This window comes from Poecilia formosa, unplaced genomic scaffold (assembly GCF_000485575.1).
Source record: "Poecilia formosa unplaced genomic scaffold, Poecilia_formosa-5.1.2 Scaffold267, whole genome shotgun sequence".
In the NCBI taxonomy this organism is placed as follows: domain Eukaryota; kingdom Metazoa; phylum Chordata; class Actinopteri; order Cyprinodontiformes; family Poeciliidae; genus Poecilia; species Poecilia formosa.
In genome coordinates, this window is record NW_006800206.1 from 149220 (window position 1) to 162377 (window position 13158).

Genomic DNA, 13158 nt, shown 5'->3' on the forward strand with positions numbered 1-13158 from the left:
TCAAACGGAAATACGTCACCACCTCTCGTGGCATATACCCCATTTCACTTCGTCCTTGTGGACTCCGGAAGAGCGCATTGGCAGCGTGGTCTGAGGCCTGGCTAAGGCTGGGTCATTTTTCATGTCTAAAAAAATAAAAGAAGATACGAGTATTTTTAAGAGTTTATAACATCAGATGTAATAAAAATACAATAAGAAATCTCATCCTACACACGTTTTGGCATTATGAAAAAGACAGACCGCTTTATGTAAGAAACAAATATGACGCTTGTGTGGAGGAGTCGCTACTTTGCTAATAAAAAGCTTTCCTACCGTGAGTTTGGTCTTGTTGGAGTGCCGCGGTGTCATCTGTTGTTTTCTACCCGGACATTGCTTTAATATCAATACGATACTGAAAAAGTAAATCCGTAAAGTAGTACTTTTTCACCATTTCACACAAAGCACGGACATTTTCGTTAACGGCTTCAGCATTTGTGCAGATCTTCTTCTGGAGTTTAATGGCAGTTGCCGACCAACTATAAAAGCGCATTACTGCCACCAACTGGACTGGAGAGTGAACAGGTAGTTGACAAAAATAAATTCTACAAAATTTGTTTTTCAAAAGTTATGTGACAATATATTGTATTTTTATTATAATTAATTGCTAAAATGTTTTTAATTGGGTAGATGTTTATTTATTCAATTCTACTTTGAGCTGTCTTCTTTTTAGTTTATACAGAATATAATAAATATGATTGATCATTTCCGAGTTAAATTTATTGCCTAACTAACAAAACTTAATAAAATAATACAAATGTTTACACTCTGTCAGAAAGTATCACATACTTTCAACTATTTTGTTCTTCAATTTAAACTCAAGAGTTAAGCAACTAATTTTGAATACTGATAAATTATCTTTAGTTTCTTCAGCCTTGTATTGTGGTATGGAATGCATACTACTACTCCAATATGATTTGACTCTGGGTCTATAAAGAAATCAGTGAACAGTTTAGTTTGAATATTGTTCACAAAAATATTTTTTGTACAATGAACCACTCTGGAACAAGTTTCTTTTTTTATTTTTGATTAAGTTACATAATGATAAATCTACAGATGAGTGGAATGTCAAAGTAAGATCACGTTCAACAAAAGTCTTTGCATATAATCCTGAATATTCTGCTTTCATATCATCAATTCAACCAAAACTAAGTTTTTCAGTGCTCCTAATACACCTGTAAGATTTATTTTACTGGATATTCTTTCTCCAATCATACTTCCTCATGCCATACTTCTATAACTGAACAATCCCTACAGACTTCTCAAAATCTGTTAGACTGTTTGGCCTATTGCACTGCAACGCCAACATGTGTTTACATCTCCATTTGAAGGAATACATGGTGGAATACAGGCTTTTTTGAGCAAGTATTCCAACATGTTTCCATTCAAACACTCAAGCAAGTGTTTCAATGGAAACTGGGAATGTTTAATCACAAAGTCCAGATTAGGAGGTAATTTCAGAAGAGTCAACAACTTAGTATGCCATGAACATGTGCCTGTGGTACTATAATGACCAATATTTTACATGTGCAAATGATTAGAACTTGTCACATGATGACACAACTGACATGCTTTATGTAAAGCTCAGTGTTTTCATGTTGGCAGAAACACTTCTCTTGGAAATGTGAACAGCGGTGGCTCTGTCTGCATTCCACCACACAATCTTGGATGAGCTCAACAGACATGCAATGTTGACAATGTATCATCAGATTTACCCTAAAAATTCTACTTAATGATGCACACTCGGTTACATGCCTAAGGTGAGAGAAGTGTGGTCAAGCGCTGTATTTGTTCCATTTGTATTACTTGTAACATTAGAACATTTTCGGCATTAATGCCTGTTTTATACATAAACAAATCTCATTATTTCTCAAGGTAATAACACTGGGGGGTTTTGGTCGGGTCCTGGAACTGGTAAACAGACCTGGGTGGGACACAGAAGTTAAAATGGGTGGACTACAACAGAAACTACAGTCAGAAAGGCTGGTGCTCAATAGTTGATTTGCAATTGCATGGCTCCCAACAACTTCTTTTAAATATGCAAGCCTCACCTAGGCCCAAGAGGAGTGTGTGATAGGGCAAAATGGACTCACACAGTTTTTGTCAATTCTTTTTGTCAGTTCCCTACAATTTCCCATTCTGACAAAAACTCTTGCCGATAGCCCTAGATCTCTAAGCGCATGGCAGTGCTAGGTGTCAATAGCTGCTGAAAATCTCACTTTTCATGCAGTGAACACTGATAAAAAACATTGTTAAAAGGTTATTAGAGGAGCCGTATTGTAATCACTACCTCAAGGTAGAGTTCCAGAAAAAGCAGGAGGAAGAAAAGTGACAGAATCCTAAATTCAAGGTGTTAAATTGCAAAATCAAATAAATACAGAATTTTTGTAACAACTGAAGGTAACATAGTTACTTGGTTGTGCTATAAAATGCCACTGTATGCCTAGAAAATACATTATACTGTATTTTGTATTCATCCCATGACTGATACTTTTTTTAAAGGTTTTGTTGGCTCTAGAAGTGACTTTCTGAAAACTCAACCATGAAACATTTAAAACAGTTCAAGTTGTTCTTTATATTGTTTAGCACAACTTTTACAATAACAGTCTTCTGAAACACCCACGGACTAAATGAATTATTTATTTAGTCAGAATAATTTTTTTTGTTTTTTTGCTATAACGTTCTCTTTTTGTTGTTTTATATTCAATTATTATTGCAGTATTCTGTTTTCTTTTTTTGACCCAACCAATAGTCTTTTTTTTATTGTGATTGCTTTGCTGAAAAGTAGTAAGGCATGTATGCATGCAACAGGCTGAAAATGCATTAACACATTTATATGAATACGTAGATGTAGTGTGTCCTCCCCCTCTGTTTCTTGATGTGTGTGGCAGTGTGTATTCTGGATACATGGACATGAACAACAGCATTAGCTTTTTGCTGAAAGGAAAATCAAGAAGTGGAGTTTAAGCATAGCACCCGGGTGGTACTACATGTTTAAACACAATTGAGACACACACACATTTCATTTTCTTTTTTTTTTTAAGTGCCCGCTATAATGACTCCATAACGAGCTTCTTTCTAATGCACAACTGAAAATGTTGTCCTTACTTTAAACTTCACTAAATCCAACCTCAAAAGCAAAGTTTGGTGCGTTGTAAAGCTCTTTTGATTCGTAGTGTCCTCTTATGGGACTTATTGTTGAATGGAGGAAAGTTTTTGAAAAAGGGAACGTCTCTACTCTAAAGCAAAGGGAATTGGAGATGTGATCTGGTCAGGAATAAAAAACAATCCATGTACAGATAAGGTAGAAGGTAAGTGGATTAGTCGTAACAGGAGGAGTTGGACAGACAGGCATAAAACAAAAGATCTCATCCTGTCAGAGAGACTGTAGTCTGATTATATTGCCAAAAGTATTTGCTGATCCATTCAAATTATTGGAATCAGGCGTTCCAATGACTTCCAAGACCACAGGTCTATAGAAGCAGTCTGCTAAGCATGCAGACTGTTTTTACAAACATTTGGGAATTAATGGCTTGCTCTCAGGAGCTCAGCGAATTCCAGTGTGAAACTGCGATAGGATATCACCTATGCAACAAACCTAGCCGTGAAATTTTCTTTTGAAATCGATAACCTGTTTTAGACATAACTTTCCCATGTGGAGTCTCTGCCTACTGCTCTCAGTATGCATAAAACCATAAAGTCCTGCTCCTGTATTATTGTACCCTGCAACTTCCCAAAGTTGACAGATCAAACTTGGATTGTTCTGTTTTCTTTTGGGACAATGTGTAATCATAAAAACCTTTGAAATGTATACAAGCGTAGAGCCACCGCCCACGCTAAAGAAAAATACAGCAACATCACTTTATATTGTTAAAAGTTCAAACAACATACTTGTCATGTTTGTACTCGTTATTACACTACACTCTTCAGATTTGAACAATAAAGTTATGAATGTAACATGTTTTTTGGTATAACATGATGAATATGTTTATTTAATGTGATAATACATATTATATTGTATAAACGTGCATGAAGCCAGAGGATAATTCTGTCATCAGTCTCACAACAAACTGCTAAAGCTCCTGTTTATGTAAAAATTGTCATACCTGCTGGAGAACATCTCATTGATGCACTCAATTGTACAACCAAGGTTAAATGTAAGTGTTTGTAGACCATGTAAAACATATTATTTTTATCAAGTTCTTGCAAGTAAAACACTGGAACAAGAATTATACAATACTGCTCTAAACAAACGGAACTGAATTTAATCAAAAGAAAGTGGACTTTCTTTTTACATGTGTAAACGTACTCACTAATTATCATCAAGCCTGATCAAGAAATAAATCTCTCCCTACTACTCAGAAGGTAAAATGTAATTGAGTTTATGGTAAATTTCCCTAACATGCTCCAGCATACGGGAAGTTTCTCCAACTTCTCTAAGGTGAGTTGTTTTTATTTGTACTTTCAACAGAAAATCAAACACAAATTTTCTTATGAAAGGTTTCAGCTAAAGTGAGAGTGTTTATATGTATTTGTCAAAACAATAGTTGTCTTAGTGTTTATGTTCTTTTACAATACTCTTTTCTTTTATTAAACTTATTTGTTCTTTCTTCAATTTATCACATTTAGTTTACACATGATGTGCTATCAAAGTATATTTTATTTAACTTGATGTTTAAAATTTATTTAAAAAAATGTAAAAGCAGTTCTGCTTCAAATAGTGATATTAATCAATCAATCACAAATTCAAAAAGTAGTTGAAGTTCATTTTAAATGAACAGTAAACGTGAGGGCAAACCAGTACAGGATCTCCTCATGTCCCTGCTGTTAAAACAACATAAAATAACAATGTTTACTTGGTAAACTGCTTCTCAGACACACTGCTTATGAGTGATCCCAGTTTTGAATCTGTCTGCTGGTACTTATTGAGCTTCCACTGTCCCTTTAAATTTTCCTATGCTGTTACCGTAAAAGTGCTAGAAGAGGCTCACTCCAAAAGTCACATGCTCCAGCTCCCTTTGTTTCCCACAGAAAGACTCAATGTTTCTGTGCATGAGGGGAACTCAGAGGGCCTTTCTGTTGATAGAAACCACCAGGATCAAAATCAGAGTTGGTTTGAGCTTAGCTTTTGTGTTCACATAGCAGATCTTTTTGTTATAACATTACACGAAGGAATGTAAAAAGTTTAATTAAAATAAATGAGTGATTAGTTTCACTAATAGCACATAATATAAACATGTTTGGGTGTTTAACAATTGTGAATTATTTAATTGTGAAATGGCATCAATATACAATCAAGGCCCAAGCTTTTAGTTATGTGAAATACATAAGTTTTTTTTTCTAATATGTATTCAGAATGTAATACAAAATGCTAATAAAGTGCAACATTTTGTTGTACAGTATTTAACACTGCTGGAAACTCAATAATCAATGTCTACAGTTCATAGGAATTTTATTTGAAACCAAATGTAAAAAACAGATAAGCTGAATAAAGTTAAGGAAGAAATGGCTGTCAGGTAATTTAAATGTCTACCACATGGGTCTTTACAAGGTGTGTTTCTATTTGCATTGCAGAACAATGTTGGTTGTCATAACCCCCACAACAACAATAAAGTCAAACTATGTTCTGAAAGTAAGTCAGGCTGGGACTCTTCAGGCAATACGGTAGTAAACCCCACAGCCAAATGAGGAATTCCTGGAATGTGAAAAGTTCTCATTCATATTGAAAGTACAATAAAACATTCTCAATCAACACATTTAAAACTGAAGTTTCACAGATCAATGTGCGCAGTGTTGAAGGTCTAAACTGGTGTAATGTGTACTAACTTGTAAACGTAAGACTCCACCGCTCTTTACATCCAGTGAGGTGTCTTTTATTCAGTTTCACAGGTTTTGTGGTTGAATACAGCAACAAAATGCTATCTTATTAAAACAGTTTATTTGAGAATCTGTGTCAAAGGACTTTGATGAGGTTGTCAATGATGCTGTCAACTTTTGCAGTACAATGAACTTTTCCCCACATAAAAAGTTACAGCACCAGTAATAGTCTGCCTAGTAACAGCAATTCTTCCTATTGGTCCAGCTCCAGTCTCCTCCTGTATGTGTCTGTGCATGTGTCTGTGTGAGTGTGCAAGAAAGGCTTTTATTTCATGCTTTGCACTCAGAAATGTTTTAAAGTTCTCAACTAATTTATAGATAGATTAGTGTAATGTGAAATTCCCACCATCCCCTCTTCCAAATCATTCAGTGGATACAGTAACAAAGTCAAGATCTGTAGGCAAAGATGTTCATTAATTCAGGTGTATTGTTGTTAAATTATTTGAGCAACTAAAGGACTAGGAGATCCTCATTTACTGAGTTTATAACCAGTTGCACTGTGGTTGGGGTGCCCTTAGTTGTTTCTTTAACAGAACTCTTGGTAAAGGAATATTTCATCCAGTCTCCTTTGTCCCAGGACTGATATCTGGAGTAAATAGGATGAATGAATAAAGCAGTGTTTCACTATTCCCCCATGTGCTCACCTCATGTTTGCTCACAAAACTGCTGCTTTCATTCAGCCTCAGGAAGACACAGGAGGAAGCATGATGAGGAGGGCTGTTATCGCCCCCTACCGACTTTAACCTGACAGGTCGGCCAACAGACGCTCCTCAGACTCCGTTCCGGACCTCTCACCTCCTCCCCAGAAGCTACATGCAGGCAGAGGGAGGTGTCGGAGGGGGGTTTCAAAAGGGAGGTCTTCTCCTCCCTTCCTCTCTCTCTCTTTCCGTCTGTATATAGGCCTACATCTATATGTATATAACGCAATCCTTCCTCGCGCACATTTCTTTGATCCCCCCCTCCCCCTTCAACAGCTGACGTCATCGCTTGTATCACCTCCTCCTCCCAGAGTGCAGTTAGTGTGTGCGGCCGTGCTCGAGCACAAGCAGGTCGGGGCGCGCGTGGAAGGGGTTTTTGTCTCGCTGAGCGAAGTGGTCTGTTCTTCAGAAGGCTCGCGCACACCGAAGGAACAGCAGCACGCAGCAAGGAACAGAACAAAGGGATTTAATTTAGCCGCCTGTCTCCTCGTGCCTGCTCCGGTCTCTTCCTGCTGTAAGCTAACCGGGGACATTTCACCAGGACAGTTCTGCCACTACGTTCCCGACCGAGGTTTATTATGGAGGAGCAGCTGCTGTGCTGCGAGGTGGACTCTATCAGGAGAGCCCACCAGGACGAGAACCTACTTAATGACCGAGTCCTACAGACTATGCTGAAGGCAGAGGAGAACTACCTACCGTCCCCCAACTACTTCAAGTGTGTTCAGAAAGAGATTATACCTAAAATGAGGAAAATACTAGCCACTTGGATGTTGGAGGTTAGTTTTCAGCGTCTTTGCTTTAGCCTAAACGACAGGAATTTTGTTTGTTAGATTTATCGGTCAATCTTAAAATAAAAACCTAAAAAGGAAAATTCTAATGAATGTTAAGGTTATAGAAGGATAATGCACACAATGCCATTCAAAGCAGTAGCTTGAACTGAGTGCTGGCTGCTTCTTCGGCGAGATTGTCTTCAAATCCAAATTCCCACCAATATAGCCTGGTACATGGTTGATTATTATTATTGAGTCTATAAAATCTACACAGCTGTTTTTATTTCCTCCAAAATAACAGCAATGTACACGTATGCAGTCTGGCCCGTGCCAGAAGCCTATTACGCGCCATCTTTGTTGTTGTCCTTTAAGGAAGATTTTAATACCATTAAAAATCTAGAATGCAAACAGGAGTGACAGTGAAGCGATAAAATCAACAAGAAATCCACGTCCACCAGGAGACCTTTGTTTAGTGTGTGCATGTCGCCATTATGCTGCTATTAACTGCTAAACTTTGTCTTCCTTCTTCTGAACTCGGCTCTTTCTGTGAAGGTCGCTCAGGGAAAAATGTTTTTTTTAACAGATCTCGAAGTAAATTCGCGGCGTTAAAAGTCGGATTTGATTGCTTAGATGTTATCAGATATTTACATCAACTTTTGGATAAAGTTCTTCGCCGCTATATATTTTTTATTAATTTTTAAAGTCACGCATTGGAACGATGTCGGGAAGTATCCCCCGCAGCACGTGAAAAGGCTTCGTAGGAGAAATATTTTTTTAAAAATTCCAATAATGTTGCATTCCAGAATTTTTTCTCCCAATCCGATCAGAAATTCGATAAGGATCATTTAGATGCCATTTTTAGCCGGCTTAGTAATTTTTAAATATTTATAATTATTTTTTGAAAAGATGACGAAGTTGAAATTAGAGTGAAACTTGCTTCTACGCCACCTTTGTGTCTCGGTCAGAACTGACTAAGAACTAAATCCAGATTATTTTCACTGGAGATAAAAAAGCTTCTATAAAGACTTCGTTGACTTTGTAGTTTATATTATTTCGTGTTTAAACCACATTTGAGTTTGCTTTATAAATTCTGATCCCAGTTTGATTTATTTAATACCAAAGCCACGTGAGGTTAATTTTATGTTTTTATCTTTTGTCAGTCGAAGTAATTGTAGCTGGAGTTCATTTTGAATTCAACCAGTTTATAGCTGATAAAATGGGAGGAAATGTTTGTGCAGCAGCAGCTTCTAACGTGCTTTTCTCACCTCCAGGTCTGCGAAGAGCAGAAGTGTGAGGAGGAGGTTTTTCCGCTGGCGATGAACTATTTGGACAGATTTTTATCAGTGGAGGCCACCAGGAAAACAAGACTGCAGCTGCTAGGAGCAACCTGCATGTTTCTAGCATCCAAGATGAAGGAGACTGTCCCCCTCACTGCAGAGAAGCTCTGCATCTACACGGACAACTCGGTCCTACCCGGGGAGCTGCTGGTAATTACCTTCTGCAGACATGGCTGTTTCATAACACTTAACAGCATATTATCAGCAGCATGCACGGAGGCCACAGCGACAGAGGGTTATCTGCTCTGTCAGCCTCACCGGCTTCCATAGAAATGAAAAGACAAAGACCAGGAGTCTGGTTAAAATAAAGGTGATAAACGTGGCGCTTTGTCTGAATCGGCTGCCTGGTACTTTCCCATGGTGACCGTAACCTCTCTGATTTCATGAATGGACACAGAACATGCCTTAAATAGGATTTACAGCGACACCCAGTGGTCACAAGGCTGAAATGCAGACAGAAGAAAAGTTTATGATGCTTTGAATAGAAGTGACGTTTGGTCCAGCTGTAGCCCGCTGTGTCCATGTGATATAAAACTGTAAATATCGCAATAAATTAAGACGCAGGGTTTTCAGTGCACAGTATAGCATAAACGATATGACTAAATATGATCTGATTTATTGTGATGTAATATAAATTAGGTTGCTGAGGTTAAACTGAGCTGATCTGTCGTGTAGGTCCTGAAGTTAAACTGAGTGCACACATGGAGACAGTGAAACATTGTTGGAGGCAGATGAGGGGATGAGGAGATGTTTGTCCCTGAGTGTGTGCTCCTCTGTCTGTCCACAGCAAATGGAGCTGCTGGTTCTCAACAAGCTCAAGTGGGATCTGGCTTCAGTCACTCCTCATGACTTCATTGAGCACTTCCTGTCCAAGCTGAAGATTCATCCCTCCACAAAGCAGATCCTCAGGAAACACGCTCAGACCTTCGTGGCGCTCTGCGCAACAGGTCAGCCACCTCAATAATGTCCTAATACATCAGAGATCAGCATAGACTTTACCATGACTGATCCTATGTGTGTGGAATAAAATGATTTTCTTGTTTCACTAGATGTCAACTTTATTGCTAGTCCTCCATCAATGGTGGCAGCAGGAAGTGTAGTGGCTGCTGTTCAAGGTCTCTACCTGAAAAGCCAAGATGCCTCCCTCTCCTCACCAAACCTCACCAACTTCCTGTCACAGGTCATTCGCAGTGACCCGGTATGAGATCACACCTCTGTCAGCACCAGTCTATTCATGTGGTCCCATGTGTTGTCTGTATAACAGTCCTGATGTGTTTCCGCCCGCCCCCCGTCTTCAGGACTGTCTGCGGTCGTGTCAGGAGCAGATAGAGTCGCTGTTGGAGTCCAGTCTGCGGCAGGCTCAGCAGCACGGCGGCGCAGCAGAAACCAAACGCATGGACGAGGATGTCGACTTGTCCTGCACGCCTACAGACGTGAGAGACGTCAACATCTGAGGGAGACCGCATGTCACACGATGAACTTGTTGATGGAGGAGACAGAAGGAAATGATGGAAGGCTCACTCCCATTTCTGCATCCCCATCTTTTCCTGCTCCTGCTTCCTGGTTGGCTGCCAACATGGCTTATAATTCCATTACCTGCTATGGCTGCCATGATGAGACAGAGTGGCCTGCTGCCATGCAGCACACCCCATGTCCCATTTCCTGCCAGTGACCCCCACCTACAGAAATGTACCCGAGAAAAGGATGATCCTGGGCGTCCTGCAGGGCTGGAACTTCAGAAGCTGTCAGTCTAGTAGATAGCTTTTGTTTTTCTTTTAATACACTAGGAATCTTTTAATGACTGCAGATCCAACGAGCCCACAAACAGTCTTCAGTTTCAGGTCTTCTCCCGGACTCTGGCCTTTATTAAAGCTGTTTTGTTTATTGTTTTTTTCTTTCCATTCCCTTCGTTTTATATAGAACGACTTTATTCCATCTGTCCAACTTCTCATGTTTGTCTCATTTACCCCCTCTTGCATATGTTTAGTCACTTTATTAATTTCCTTTTTAAACATCATTAGTCTTATACCTCTTCTGTTCCATCCTGTTTGGTTTGGTAGAGCCAGCATAACGAGTGACGCTCTGTTTTCTGATCTTTGAAGCTAGCGGCTACTGATGTGGACAAATGGAAAGCCTTGTTCGTCCTTTCACAGCCTTCATTCTGCTCATTCTAGTCTGCTGTAATGTGACAACATCAAACCAGTGCACGTGTAAGCAGAAGAGTCCACATCCACCCAGACCATTCCAATGGTTGTTTTTCTATAGAAAAAGCACTTTTGGTCAGTAATGCTGGCACAAGTTAAAAACAAACAAACAAACAAACAAAAAAAAGACTCACATTGATAAAGTTTGTGAAAAATATAAAAACGGACTAGTGGGGTGGGGTGGTGAGCTGGAATGTTTAGGAGAAGGAGATGTAGATAGGTATTTGCATACAGTTGCACCTGCTGAGACAAAGAGCTGATGAGTGGCAGAGCGGCTCCTGATGCTCCTCCCAACCTTCACTGCAGCAGAACTGCCTCGTCTGACACTTCAGCATCAGGAGCCAGCTGGACAAATTCTGAGGAAGAGGAAAAATATGTTGCATTTTTATCATTCAAATAATGTTTTGTATTTTAATGTTCAAATAGAATTTATTTTTATAACTTTAAGCAGATCCTAGCGAAACCTGCTGGTTTGAAATCTCAAAGACGGGCTTTTATCTTCCTGCAGAGCAGAAACGGCTCCATGAACTCTTCAGTTCGTCTCTGAACCCCCAGAGCTGCACCCCATCCCACAAACACAAATACTCCAACTAAGTTCAAACATTGCTCATGTATTCCAGGAAACATATGAAGCTGGAAAAAAGAGGAGTGATGAGACTATTGACATGATTTTGCACAAACCTGAAAGACATGGTAAGCGTTTGTTGGGGACAAAAAGGCAGAGCAAAGTTGGCAACAGTACCAAGGAGTGAAAGTAGCATAAAGGGCGTGTCTTATGGCTAGAGTTAAAGTCCAGGTTCCTGCACACGATGCATCAGGTTGATACAGGCTTTTATGTCAAAGGATGTGAGTGTGTTGAACTGTGTAGGAGCTCTGTCTGCTAGGGTTCTGATTGTACATTACAGATAGAGTGTAGGAGAACAACACTCCTTGTATTCTGCTGCTATAGAACCAGAAATCCCAGCTACGTGTTAAAAAAAAAAGCAAAAGGTGAAAAAAAATTTAAATGGATAAAAACAATGCTTTGTTTCTTGTTGTTTGCTGCTATGTTTTGATTGTTTTTGTTTTATACATATAAATGTCAATATACTGCCATTCTAGGTTTGAATTTTCTCATAGAAAATTGTTATTGACATCCTCATTTGTTGTTTTGTGTAGAATATATGTGCTCCTTTTTTATAATTACATAATATGATTCTCCAAACAATTTCCAAAAAACAAGGAAAAATTAGATATATAGAGAAGTGTTTGATCCACTATACCTCATGCGACAGTCAAGATCTATCTCTGACTTTTAGTCTTTTTGTTTGTTTTAGTTCTTATTCTATTTTGCCTGTTGGGTCAGTGCCTAGCAGCTGTGTTCCACCTGCTCAAGGTGAAACATCCATGATGGAAACCAGCGAGTCCAGGCCATGCTTTCATACTGGTGCCATAACAGAAAATGGGATATCTATTACTCTGTTGAGTGTTAAGCTGTCTCGGTAAAAAGAGACTTTATCCCCTTTAGGCCCGTTGAGGCCTTTCTTCCTTCCCCCTTTTTATATTTATAAAGAGAAAAAAAGCTTTTTGCTTCAATTGTTGAAATGTCAGTGCGTTGATTTGAGTTTGTAAATAGATTCATGCTCTGTAAGCCATAGACTGTTCTTGTTGTTTTCACAAAATTCTTCTACACAGTCAAGTCTGCTCTATGATTGGGACACACAGTGTATTCATCTTTGTGCTGACAACACAATAAAAACATGAATTAGATGGAGTCTGGTGACCTCGCTGCCTTTTTTTTTTTTCAGGCATAAGATCTAAGCTTCCCAGATTCAGAGTCACAGCCTTCCTCCATGTCTTCATCATGATATGTTGGGACTGATTGCATGGTTCCCCCGTGCATTTCCTCCAGGCTCTCCAGTTTTCTCCCTAGGTTCAAAACATTGCATGTTAAGTCAAGTGGAGATCCTGAACTTACCTTAAGTATGGATGTGAATGCCAGATTGTCTGTCTGTGTGTTGGCTCTGATTGGCTAGAGAGGTGTGAAGTACTCCACCTCTTCCTGCCTCTTGAACAGATTTAAACAATGTATTCATATATGGATGGACAGAACCAAGTATTTATGATAAAGAAAGAGCATGTTTCCACTCTAATAAAAGCAGAGAAAATTCAACAGGCTTCTTTTTTAGGAGCTGCACTGATCACGGAAAGAATGAGTTTCAAGAGAAAATATAATGTTTGGTGATTTTAAAGGGAA

The 13158-nt window shown here is 39.0% G+C and overlaps 1 protein-coding gene and 1 long non-coding RNA gene across 2 annotated transcripts in view; one reads left to right on the plus strand and one right to left on the minus strand.

Moving 5' to 3' along the window:
- Nucleotides 1-2007, minus strand: part of LOC107838509 (uncharacterized) — a 4854-nt gene extending 2847 nt beyond the window's left edge. The window contains exon 1 of the long non-coding RNA XR_001664588.1: nucleotides 1997-2007. This is a non-coding gene — a long non-coding RNA (uncharacterized LOC107838509). The remainder of the gene's footprint in view (nucleotides 1-1996) is intronic.
- A 4834-nt stretch (nucleotides 2008-6841) lies between these two features.
- ccnd1 (cyclin D1) lies at nucleotides 6842-12675 on the plus strand. The gene is made up of 5 exons (XM_007570730.2): nucleotides 6842-7387; nucleotides 8653-8868; nucleotides 9506-9665; nucleotides 9768-9916; nucleotides 10017-12675. Exons 1-5 carry the CDS (start codon nucleotides 7190-7192, stop codon nucleotides 10170-10172), a joined length of 879 nt encoding a protein of 292 aa, XP_007570792.1. The 5' UTR covers nucleotides 6842-7189; the 3' UTR covers nucleotides 10173-12675.
- Nucleotides 12676-13158: the final 483 nt, after the last annotated feature.